General features: G+C 45.2%; 1 protein-coding gene across 1 annotated transcript; it reads right to left on the bottom strand.

Annotated features, from left to right (window-relative positions):
- Positions 1–9,143: 9,143 nt before the first annotated feature.
- Positions 9,144–10,067, bottom strand: LOC117349535 (olfactory receptor 11G2-like). The gene has a single exon (XM_033923082.1). The coding sequence runs from the start codon at positions 10,065–10,067 to the stop codon at positions 9,144–9,146; it is 924 nt and encodes a 307-aa protein (XP_033778973.1).
- Between the last annotated feature and the right edge of the window lie 3,259 nt (positions 10,068–13,326).

The raw sequence follows: 13,326 nt of genomic DNA, 5'->3' as shown, positions 1-13,326 counted from the left end.
AGGATGAGTACTGTCTGAAGTTTATTGAAGGACCAAATATGGGCCGTGTTTCAGCAAATGAGTATGGTGGTAAGGATCTTAATGCCTTTGGGGCTCATAATAATAAAAAAGTTCAAAAGTAGCCTAAGTTGGTACTTAGCCGATCAAAAAGACAGATTGTCCAACTACCAATAATCAAATCTAGTTTTAGATGTATCAAAACCAGCTTAGGCTTTTACCCTGCCTCTGAATGCCTAGAGCGAAAAAAGGTGTTTTTGGAGGAGGGGAAAGGGCTAGAAGTTGGCCAACCTAGACTTAGTCATCTGGAAGCCATAACCAAAAAGGGTTGAAAGATTACAGACAGAACTTATACGTTTTGACTTAGACCAAGTCAAAACGGCTATAAGTTCCAGCCCAGGCAACCTGTCCACCCCCACCATGACAATCATGGCAGGAGAGATGCCTATTCTCTCCTGCTACGATCGCGATCCCCCGAACTGCCATGAACCAGCAGGAGAGATGTCCAATCTCTCCTGCCAGCACCCCATTCCCCCTGAACTGGTGAGAACTGGCAGGAGGGATCCCAAGCCCTCCTGCTGAAGGTGTACCTTCACCCCCCCCCCCTGAATACTGGCAGGAGGGAGCCCATGACCTCCTGCTGAAGGTATACCCCTACTCCTCACAAATACCAGCAGGAGGGAACCCAAGCTCTCCTGTTGAAGGCCCCGCCTCCCCCATGAATTCCGGTAAGATGGAGCCAAAGGCCCCACTCCCGCAAATACCGGCAGGAAGGAGCCCAAGCCCTCCTGCTGAAGATGGACTCCCACCCCTGTGAACCTCCGCAAACCCTCCACTACCTTGGACCCCCTACCCCAAACCCCCCCCCACTAACCTGTAAGTTGGCCAGTCAGACGGGTTCTCTGTCCGTCCATCTGGCAGGCCCACCATCATTGGAATGGTAGGCCTGCCCCTTCCCGGTAACATGCGCACGGGGAGGGGCCTAGGACCTGATTGGCCCAGGCACCTAAGGCACACCCATAGGAGGGGCCTTAGGCACCTGGGCCAACCGGATTTGGGCCAGCTGCTTAAGGCCCCTCCTCTGGGTAGGGCCTTAGGCATATCCTTGGTTGGCCCATGAGCCTAAGGCCCATGGGCCTTAGGGGGGGCGTGTCCTCAGGATTCTGTAACCGGTGTTGTTTTTGACAGATGCCGGTTACAGAATCCTATTTTTAGTTGAAGGACTGGCCCCTCTTTCACCTAAAAGGTCTTGTTTTGGGCGTTTGGTACTTGGGTGATTTTTTTGTTGGCAATGTGTTTTAAGGTTAGACATAGTAGTGGTCTGAGCCATTAAACTGCTGAACGTAGAGGTAGGCCATTCTAAAAAAAACCCTAATTTTGAACATTTTATTTTTGAATGGACATTTCCCTGATGCCTACTTTCAGCGTTTAGGGACTTAGACCAAAAGGGGACTTAGCTGTTTTTTTAAAATTATGCCCCTCCACTCCTTCAGCAAGCAGCGTTCAATAATATGGAGACCAAAATTTTATCATTGAATAGTATTTCCATGCAGGGATATGCAGCTGCTCCTTGGCAGGTTTGGGCTTCTGAAATGTTCTTGTTTTAGCCATCTCTGAACTTAGGCCCTCTTTTACTAAGCAGTGGTACAGATTTCTACCATGGCCTAGGGTACAAAATGCTCTATTCTATGATGTTGGAGCAGGGTTGGAGTATTTAGAGCTCCAGTCACCATAGATACCTCTGCCATGGCCTAGTAAAAGGGGGTGGGGGGATTAGGGTGATATCTTTCTTAATCCTCCATTGTTTACTTTTCCCTTTCCTTGTCTAAATTGAAAATAAAGATTGTGTCTTCTGTATTTAATAGGCAATGTTCATACATGCAGGTTTACAAAATGGCTGACAATACCAACATGCAATATACATGCAATACATGCAATTGCCAGCATTTACATGTTTACATGGTTTTTCTCCACATATACATTTGTAAACTGGCTGCTCCTTCTGACTGCGCCAGCAAATACAAACACACTTCTGTGTATAATTTAGAACGTCAATGATAGAAGGTTACAGGGGAGCTAGTTTGTGTGCACAGCTCTTCCCTTCATAGTCACGATGTAGCTTTGCTCTCTGCAGCTCCTGAGGCCTTTTTCCTCCTTTCAAAAAATGTTTTATATTATGCAGGAAGCAATAAGGCAAACATACGCAGTATAAACAACTGGAGGTTATTTAATATTTTAGAACGTCTGCATCTACCCTTTTTCAAAATATCACTGACATTGAGCGCATCTCAAGCGGGTCATTTCTATATTGATCTCTATTAGGGATAGGTAGCCAGAAATTTTTTTATTTCATGTCATTTCCCATGTCATTTAGGGGAATGTTCATTTTGTTTGGGGATCTCCCTTTTGTCTTTATGGATGATGTCACAAGATGAAAATTTTATGGTTCCATCTCATGGCTTCCCTTCCCATTGCTTTTCATCCTCTTCAGCTCACCCCATTCCCCATAGATCTCTGTATTGAACTGAATCTGAATATTCCTAGTGGTCTAGTGGTATCTGTTGGGACAAGAGCAATGTCCATTCACTCCTGCTCATGGATGTGATCACATCATATATGGCAGCTGTGACTTAGAACATAAGAACATAAGAATTGCCACTGCTGGGTCAGACCAGTGGTCCATCATGCCCAGCAGTCCGCTCACGCGGACCCTAACTGAGACTAGCCCTACCAGAGCACGTTCTTGTTCAGCAGGAACTTGCAGTGGCGTACCTAGGGTATGTGGCACCCGGGGCCCATCATTTTTTGACACCCCCCCCCCCCCCTCATGTAAAATTTTTTTTTTTTTTTTTTTTGCAATAACCATGAAATGGAATAAATGGTCAGAATAGAAACAGGCAGTGAAAATTTTCTTTTTTTTTTTTTTTTTTTTTTCAAAGTATTTTTATTGAGAATGGCAAAAGGTCCAGACAAGCAACCATGGTCTGTACAGAAACTTATACATTATCAAAAAGAACACAGAATGAGAGTAACAGCAACAACAAGCATGAACAAGCCTCTCCCAAGAGAAAATTGCCAATGAGAGGCATAGCAATACACAACAAAAGGCCAAAACTTGGGGCAAGCAAACAAATCCCACCCCAGAACCCACAAGAATAATAAGCCGGACTAGACCCTCAGCCATATTTTATAATGAAAAAAACCCCCACAAGCAACAACACCCAGACCGCTCACCAGACACACCAATCCGCACAACAAGCACCCAAGAAACACCCAGCCACCACCCAGACAAAACTACCAGACACACCTACCCCACCAAGCCCAGACCCAACCCCCCCTCCCCAGAGAGTGCAAGCGCAAAGTGGACCGTGAAAAGGGCAGCTGCAGAAGTGGAAAGCCCCAGATAAGTAGGTTAGCTAAAGAAAGCCCACAGATAGAAGAAATCAGGATAACAGAAGTTCCAACAAATGCTCCCACAGAAAATTTTCTTTTATTGAACCTCATTTATGTAACCATTATTCCAAACATAACATAACATAAATTATGTCTGAATTGTCATGACATCAGAAGTACATATGGAGTAGTTGCAGGTGATGCTTGGGACAGTTCTGATTATGTTAGTTTGGTTTTATGTGTTTTTTTAATAGAAGGGTTTTTATTTCTTTTTTTAAGGTTTTGTAGTTTGTGGTCGAGGTCAATAGGTTGTAGAGTTGGGGGTCAAGTGTTGCAGCTCGAATGGCTAGGAGGTTGTCGAACAGTTTTTTTCTTTTGACGTTTTTGGTTGGAGGGTGTGTGAATGGTGCGTGAGTTCTCCTATGTCTGTTTGAAGTGGATTGAATTATTTAGCTGAAGAAATTAGTTACCCCCCCCATTCCACACACATTAATTCTCTTCCATTTTTGTTCCCATTATAAAAAAACACTGATAAGTTCCCAGGAAAAAAAATACATTAAAATAAGAAGTGAAAACAAAGGCCCCTACAGATGAGAACATAACATAAGAATAGCCTAACTGGGTCACACCAATGGTCCATCATGCCCAGTAGCCCATTCTCATGGTAGCCAATAGTGCTGCCCGATTCAGAGAAAAATATTTCATTCGATCCGATTCACCCTGTTGAATCGATTTTTCGATTAGATTCACTGTTAATGACACCGCTTTTTAAGTTTAAACAAAGTATAACAATAAATTTCACAACAACAATAAATTTCACAAAGTACTTAAAAAAAAAAAAATCACATTTTTCCATTAAAGCAGTTCTGGAGACATTTGCTTGAACAGTCTTTTTCCCCAGTCCATAAGCAAGCAATATGAAAAAGATTTCCTTAATTATCTACTCAAACATTTTTGCTATTTACTTTCATTGTACCTATACTATTATTCAGTAGAAAAAATGGACTTAACTGTGCAGGAAATGAATCTCCTCATACACCCACCATATAGTGCAAAAATGTGCAAAGGTCTGTTTTTTTCTTTCGATCACTACATAGCCTAATGCCACACAAGCAGCGCTGTTACAAACATATTCTGAAGGTCAATGCTAAGGTTGACAAAGTTTCCTTCCTTGGACCAGAAGGAGATACTGACAAACCACTGGAAGAGATTCTAAAACAACTACCCAGAAATAACACCCAAAGACCCACTCAGTGTGTGAACCAGTTGAGTGGAGTGGACTAACTAGGGGTGGAAATGGGCCCAGAGTTTGCTCAGCAGAATTTCCCAGACTACCTCTTCCTCTCAACACACTGACATGCTACCACCACCACCAACACTAGGAACACCTCACCGAGTATGCCAGCAATGCTTATAAACTTTATAAAACACATTATTATATTTTCTTATAAAGCATATATTTTAACTGAACTCAGCCTTGCCATTCACAAAAATAGAAAAGTTCCCATTTCAAGCTGTCTCATGTACACTTTTCAAATCTAACATATTGTAATCACAAAACAGAAAATAAAATTATTTTTTCTACCTTTTGTTCTCTGATCAATATTCAAATCTTGTTGGTCCCAGGCTCTTGTTGTCTTGCTTGCCAGGGTCTCCTTTCTCCGTGCTAACCATCCGTCTGCCATCTCTGTTCTCCCCTTCCGTTTCCCTTCCCTCTCCCGGAGATCTGGCATCTTTCCTTTTTTTTTGTCTCCATCCACAGATTCACCTTTTCTCAACTCCCCACCACCCCAGGATCCACCATCTCTCCCTTTCTGTTCCCAACTATCCTCCTATCCAGTATCTCTATCCCCCCTCCACACCACCCCCTGTTTCCAAGTTCTCTCCCTTTCTGTTCCTTCCCTCCCTAAATCCCATTATGCACCATCTCTCTCCCACTCCTCTGTTTTTAGACCCATTATTTCTAACCCCCAAAGTTTGGCATATGCATGTATCTTTGAACCCCCCCTTCCCTCTCTCCCTCTGTGTACTTTTACACCAGGACCCCCCTCCCCCCGAAGGTCTGTCCCCCCTCCGAAGGGCTACACCCCACCCCTGAAGACCTGCACCCCCCGAAGGACTTTACCTCCCACCCGAAGGTCTGTCCCCCACTGAAGGCCTAAACCCCACCCCTGAAGGACTGCACCCCCCCCCGAAGGCCTGCCCTCCCTTGAAGGTCTGCACCCCCCCGAAGGCCTGTCCCCCCCTTGAAGGCCTGTCCCCCCCCCTTGTAGGCCTGTCCCCCCTTTAAGGCCTGCCTGCCTGCCTTTCCCCCCCTTGAAGGCCTGTCTCCCCCTTGAAGGCCTGCACCCCCCTTGAAGGCCTGCACCCCCCCTTGTAGGCCTGTCCCCCCCTTGTAGGCCTGTCCCCCCCCTTGTAGGCCTGTCCCCCCCCCCTTGTAGGCCTGTCCCCCCCTTGAAGGCCTGCCTGCCTTTCCCCCCTTGAAGGTCTGCACCTCCCCGAAGGCCTGTCCCCCCCTTGAAGGCCTGTCCCACCCCCTTGTAGGCCTGTCCCCCCTTTAAGGCCTGCCTGCCTGCCTTTCCCCCCCTTGAAGGCCTGTCTCCCCCTTGAAGGCCTGCACCCCCCTTGAAGGCCTGCACCCTCCCTTGAAGGCCTGCACCCCCCCTTGAAGGCCTGTCCCCCCCCCTTGTAGGCCCCTCCCCCCCCTTGTAGGCCTGTCCCCCCCCCCTTGTAGGCCTGTCCCCCCCCTTGAAGGCCTGCCTGCCTTTCCCCCCTTGAAGGCCTGCACCCCCTTGAAGGTCTGCACCCCCCCCAAAGGCCTACACCCCCCCCCGAAGGTCTGCACCCCCCTGAAGGCCTGCCTGCCCCCCTTGAAGGCCTGCACCCCTTGAATGTCTGCACCCCCCCCCCCGAAGGCCTGTCCCCCCTTGAAGGCCTGCCTGCCTGCCTGTCACCCCCCTCCCCCTTGAAAGCCTGTTTGCCTGCCCGCCCGCCCCACCCTGAAGGCCTGATGCCCCGACCCACCCCGAAGGACCGCTCGCCCCCCTGGCCTCCCCGCACCACCTATGAACAGCCGCAGCAGGATCGCGAAGTCAGCGTCGGGTACCAGCCCTAAGGGGGTGTTCCCGGCCTTGCCGTTCAGTCCCCCGCCACCCCCGAAGGACCGCTCGCCCCCCTGGCCTCCCCGCACCACCTATGAACAGCCGCAGCAGGATCGCGAAGTCAGCGTCAGCGATCCCTGCTGCTTCCTGCGCCACGGTCCCGCCCCTCCTCTGACGTCAGAGGAGGGGCGGGATCGCGTCGTAGGAAGCAGCGCAGGGATGCTGACGCTGACTTCGCGATCCTGCTGCGGCTGTTCATAGGTGGTGCGGGGAGGCCAGGGGGGCGAGCGGTCCTTCGGGGGTGGCGGGGGACTGAACGGCAAGGCCGGGAACACCCCCTTAGGGCTGGTACCCGGGGCGGCCCCCCCCCCCCCCGCCCCCCCCCTAGGTACGCCACTGGGAACTTGTCTAACTTTGTCTTGAATCCTTGGAGGGTGTTTTCCCCTATAACAGCCTCTGGAAGAGTGTTCCTGCTTTCTACCACTCTCTGGGTAAAGAAGAACTTCCTTACGTTTGTACGGAATCTATCCCCTTTCAACTTTAGAGAGTGCCCTCTCGTTCCCCCTACCTTGGAGAGGGTGAACAACCTGTCCTTATCTACTAAGTCTATCACCTTCAGTACCTTGAATGTTTCGATCATGTCCCCTCTCAATCTCCTCTGTTCGAGAAGAGGCCCAGTTTCTCTAATCTTTCACTGTACGGCAGCTCCTCCAGCCCCTTAACCATCTTAGTCGCTCTTCTCTGGATCCTTTCGAGTAGTAAGAAAGGTGGAGAAAGGTCACAGCCACCATATTGGATGTTGCTGCTACCATAGGTGAGAGCGTGCCATTTCTTCTGCCCCAAATAGACCCATCTAAATCACCAGGAATATCCAGATTCAGGTAGGCCTGAAAGGAGCAGGGAGCCTGGATAAAAGGAAGAATGAGGGACGTTAAATCAAAGAGGTTGGGCCTTGGATAACCAGGGGCTGGTCCTTGTTTGTAAACCTGTCACTGACAACTGAAATCCTGCCTGTTACCAGTGACAGGAAGCAGCAACCAAAAAAATTCTACTGACCTTTCTTTTGTAGTTGTAAATAAAGGTCCATTCCTAATCTCTATTTCCTATGTATAATAGGGCTTTAAATCATTTACACCATAAACAAAGTTACTTGGTGATCTTACAAAATGCAATGTAGCTATTTATTTATATTTGTTGGCTTATCTTTTACGGATCAAAGCAATTTGCAACAATTTAATTAAATCAAAAAAAAATCACAAAATAACATTTCTAGAAAGATAGCATCTGAACACGAAGAAGCTATAGACAAAAATGGAGGTGCGTGAAAAGTAAACTGGTTATACCGTGTCCCCCTCTTTTACAAAGCCGCATAGCTAAAGCCCAAAGCCCTTTAAATCCCTATGGGATTCAGGGCAGTTATCACAATGGTAGCCGCTAAAAGGGGTGGAATATAAGGACATTGGGCTTGATTCTATAACAGCACCTAAATTGCTAGGTGCCTAGGAAAATGACATTCAAACCTCACTTTTCTAAAACCGCACAAGTGTTTTTTAGTGCATTCCATTGCGCTGAACATAAGAACTGCCGCTGCTGGGTCAGACCAGTGGTCCATCGTGCCCAGCAGTCCGTTCACGCAGACCAGTGCCCTAACTGAGACTAGCCCTATTAGCACACGTTCTTGTTCAGCAGGAACTTATCTAAGTTTGTCTTGAATCCCTTCAGGACTTTTCCCCTATAACATCCTCCAGAAGAGCATTCCAGTTTTCCACCACTCTCTGGGTGAAGAAGAACTTCCTTATGTTTGTAAGGAATCTGTCTTCTTTTAACTTTAGAGCGTGCCCTCTCGTTCTCTCCACCTTAGAGAGGGTGAACAATCTCTCTTTCTCTGCGCTGCTCTGACACGCATAGGAACTCTATAAGTGTCAGAGCAGCATAGAACATTGAGCGCACTGGCCAATGCTAAAAACCCACTTGTTTAGTTTTGTAAAAGAGAGGGAAAGTCAGGCACCATTTATAGAATCACACCTAGGAGCGAGTTAGGCACCAGTATATAAGGCCAGGGTTTAATGGCCTAAAATATGAGTGCATAAGGTAGGTGCCTACTGGCACCTAAGACAATCCTTGCCTAAACTCCAACTTTAGCCATGCCTACGTTTTGGGTAGGCACTGGTAAGTGCCTCAGTGTAACACCTACATTGTGCTTACCGAGTTAGGTGCCTAACCTAAAATTATTTTTTTAATTGGTTTTTAATGGCACTGTTCAATTAGCAGTGTTGATTGAACCAATTTTTTTAAAAAAATCCCATTTTACCAAGCTGAGCTGCCAAGCCTCCCGTGGAATGAAAACAGCGACTCACCATTTACCTCAGTTTGGTAAAGGGGGGGGGGGGGGGTAAAGGCATCTAGATTGGCTAGATGTGCTGATCTAGGCACTTAACATTAGACACTTTTTATAGAATCAGAGCCATTCTGCAAATATGAAGTACATATAATGTTTAAAAAACTCCACAAAATGCAGTTCAATTGTTAACGACTCATGATTCTCGCCCAGAAATAGCTAAGAAGAAAAAAAAAAAAAAAATTTAAATTGAATCAGGTTGGGCAGACTGGATGGACCATTCGGGTCTTTATCTGCCGTCATCTACTATGTTACTATGTTACTATGAACTTTTGCACAGCTTTCATGAACTCTTTGTTCCTCAGGCTATAGATTATGGGATTCAGCAAAGGAGTCACAATAGTATAGAGTATGGCAACCAACTTGTCATAATGGAATGGATGCTTCCCTGCTGGTCGGACATACATGTATGTAGCACATCCAAAGAACGTGATCACCACAGTGAGATGAGAGGCACAGGTGGAAAAGGCTTTGCGACGCCCAGCTGAGGAAGGGATTCTTATTATGGTTTGTATAATGAAAGCATAAGAAATACATGTAAATGAGAAGGTAGCGACAAGCATTGATGAGGTGCATATAGAACATGCAACTTCTATTGTAAAATCCCTCACACAAGAAATTTCCAGAAGTGGTCCCGTATCACATAGGATGTGATCAATTTCATTTTCTCTACAGAAAGACAGTTGGGATATTAAGCTTACGGGCAGGATAGACCAAAGGAACCCAGAAATCCAGCAATAAGTGGCAAACCATGAACATATCCTGCCGCTCATTAACATGCTATAGCGGAGGGGGTGGCAGATGGCTAAATAGCGATCATAGCCCATAACGGTTAGAAGGAAACACTCAGTTGTTCCCAAGGAGAAGAAGAAAAAAAACTGTAGGAAGCAGCCAGTGAAGGAAATTAAATTATTTCTTGAAAGGAAACCCGATAATATTTTTGGCACTGTGGTAGTTGTGTACCAAATTTCAACAAAAGACAAATTTCCAAGGAAGATGTACATGGGCTTGTGAAGAGACACGTTGGACCACACCAACTTGATGACTAACATATTCCCAACTAATGTGAGAATGTAGATTATTAAGATCAGTGTAAATATGGCAGGTTGTGCACTACTGTTGATATAAAATCCACGGAGAATAAACTCTCTCACTTCCGTTTGGTTTTCTCCCAGCATTGTTCCAACATTTAACCTGAAAGGATTAAGAAAAACCAAATAAGAGTTCATTTATTAATTCAATTTTCGTTATTCTTAATGGACAGTAATTTACTCCAGTGGGACACTGTTGCTCTTCCAAGAGAGTTGCGGCCTGGTGGTTAGAGCTGCTACTTCAGTACCCTAAGGCTGTGGATTCAAGCCCAGTGACACTCCCTCTGACCCTGGGCAAGCCACTCAACCCTCCATGCCCCAGGTACCAGAGCTAGATTGTAAACCTTCCAGGACAGATAAAGAAATGTTGAAGAGTACCTGATTAGATTGTGAACTGCTTAGATGGCTATGCTTATGGGCAGTGTATCAAATGCAAACAAACTTGGATATTCAGTTGTTATTCCTTGTAGACATGATGGATTACCAATGGCAAGCTTAGCTGCTCTGTGTTTTTCTTCATCAGCTACTACTTTTTAGAGGAAAGGGTCACTTTGCACATACCTGAGGGTAGTTGAATGTTTAAACCTTCTGCTGTTTTTACAGGGATCTAATAAGTTAACCCATTAAAATAATAGACTGGAAATATGCCTCCTCTTTTATGAGCAATAGCTGTTGTGCTGTTTTAATGTGTGGCTACAATTGTTTGTTAGGTGCCATTGACTCGTGTTTGAGTCCTAGCGACTTGATGAACATCATCAAGTTCTCAAGACAGAATGCAGAAGTAGATTGCCGAGCCTTTCTTCTGCTCAGTACAAATTTGGTTTTGTTGCATCAAATGCGATCCTCTGCCTCCAACACTGCCCATCAGCTGCTGAACAGATGGGTGGTACATCATTAGTCTGACATCTCCACTGAAACCTGTCCCCTTAGAAGGCCCTGTTGGTAGTGAAACTACTGACAGCATAGCTTTCAGCTTCTAAGATGCGTACAAGCCCCAGTGGCCTCTTCTTTTGTGAGCAATAGCTGTGGTTCTGTTTCACAGTGTGGGTACAATTAACAACCCTGAAATGATTAGATCTGGAGGGTCAGAGTTTTCCCATGATGTATTCGGGGGCAATTTTATAACTGCGTACACCTTTTAGATGCCCCAATGATACTTATTCTATAACAACATCAATGTACCCAGATAGCATTATAGAAAACTAACCCCTCTAGCAGTTTCTATCACAGGGAGCTGTGCTGAATGGCCCACGCTGCTCCCGATACTCCGTTTAATAGCGCTGCTCCCGATACTCCGTTTAGAAGAGGCCCAAACATACACCCAACACTGGTCACTTTCATCAATCATAAACCTGGTGTAGCTGCAGGTATCAAAATGTGGCAAGGGCTCAGAAGTAATCTAATGAAATACCTATTTAAGGAAAGGGTGATAGATGTGTGGAGGTGGTGGAGACCAAGACTGTATCTGAATTCAAGAAAACATGAGACTAGCACATAGGATCTCTAAGGGAGAGGAAGAGATAATTTTGAAGGGAGAGGAACATATAATGGATGAGAAAGCTGGATAGGTCATATGGTCTTAATCTGATGTTGTTTTCTTTGATTCTATATTTCTTTTTTTAAATTCTTTATTTACATTTTATCCTTTTGACAAAACATTAGTCAAAATAAAGAAATAATACAATACCAGTTTTGACATCTTTGAATAAAAAGAAGAAAACAGTACATCAAATAAATCAGGAAACATCCTTCCATAAATTCAAAGATACAGAACTCAACCCAGGAATCAAGTATACCGGTTTGTAGAGTTAGTCCTTAATAAAGATGGGGATAGCTATAGTTTTACTGAAATTTTACCAATTAACATATACAAAGGAAAATAAAGGTGTAGCTGGTGGGCTCTAGAATATTAACTTCACTGAGCTGATATTGAAGTAGGAAATCTCATGAATTACTACTGTTGCTCTTTAGCAGAAATAAACTTTGTCAACTGTTGAGGATCGAAAAAGACATATCTATTCCCTTGATAGACCATCACACATTTACAGGGGTATTTCAGAATGAACGTCGCACCCAACTGTAATACCTGAGGTCTCAAAATGAGAAACTGTTTTCTTCTCTTTTGGGTAGATCGTGACACATCTGGATACATTCTCACTATTTTTGACATAAATGGAATATCCTTGTATTTAAAAATAGCTTAAGCATCCATTCCCTAGCCGAGTCAATAGCAAATTGTACAAGTAGCTTAGCAGTTGCCAGAGCTTCGTTATCTGACCTCTCCAGGAAATTTGTTAGATCCAAATTATCAGCCGATAAATTCTGCTGGTTTGGATTCTGAACCGAAAGTCTACTTGGTAAGTAATAAATTTTTGAGAGGCGGATAGTAAGATTCAGGAACTTTGAAAATTTTTCGAAGATATTTCTTAAATGCATCTTGCACTGGTATAAGTGGTAATTTTGGAAAATTTGTAATCTGAAGATTACATCTCCTGGTCATGTTTTCCAGCATTGCCACCTTAAAATTGAAATTTCCACTGTCCCTAACCCAGGTTAAAGCCTGGGACTCCACATTTTTTACTCTGGTCTCATGTCCATCCACTTTATTTTCCAGGCTAGATAGTCTATTTTTCAAGTCCAAATTTTCTGAAACAACCGTAGTATAGTGTGCTGTAAATTGCTGCATTTGGGTTCCCAAAGAGAGTTGTAAATTAGATATTGCATCCCAAAGTGTTTCCATATTAAAGACCTTGGGTCTTTGCTTGGGAACAAGTTCTAAACCAAGACCCTCTGATGGAAATAAAGTACCTGTAGCCTCAGCCGAAGATGAATTCAGCCTAAGAAAATCCTGAGGAATCCGCTGCTTCAATTCCTCCGAGTGCTCCGATGATTGAATTAACTTCTCTACTCCCTCTGCTGAGTCGGCCTCCGTACTCAGCTGGTCGGGAGAGAGAACACTCCTGGACTTTCCCTCATCCACCTTCTGCTCCAACGCCCCAGGGCGACTCGGAGGACTCTGCTCCTCCAGAAATAAAGATGCTTCCTCGAGAGAGAGTGCCGATGCTTCAGCTTGTGTGCCTCTCGCTGCCAAGGAAAACTCCGGCTCACTTGTTTTTGCCCTGCACTGGAGAAAGGCGTCCATCAGGCCCGCTACCATTGAGGATTCCTCCAGGAAAGTTTAGATTTCCGTTTGACCATCCCAAACAGTAAGAAATAGGCTTCCAAGCAAGTCCGTGGCGTCTCTGCTACAGCTACCAGCCACCATCTTAGTTGAGCCACTCCCCCCCCCCCCCTTTGATTCTATATTTCTATGTAAGTTAAACCCCATTGAAAACCTTTGGGTATT

Source organism: Geotrypetes seraphini, chromosome 16 (assembly GCF_902459505.1).
Source record: "Geotrypetes seraphini chromosome 16, aGeoSer1.1, whole genome shotgun sequence".
Lineage (NCBI taxonomy): Eukaryota > Metazoa > Chordata > Amphibia > Gymnophiona > Dermophiidae > Geotrypetes > Geotrypetes seraphini.
The sequence above is the reverse complement of the archived record's forward strand: the minus strand, read 5'-3'. Positions and strand labels throughout refer to the sequence as shown.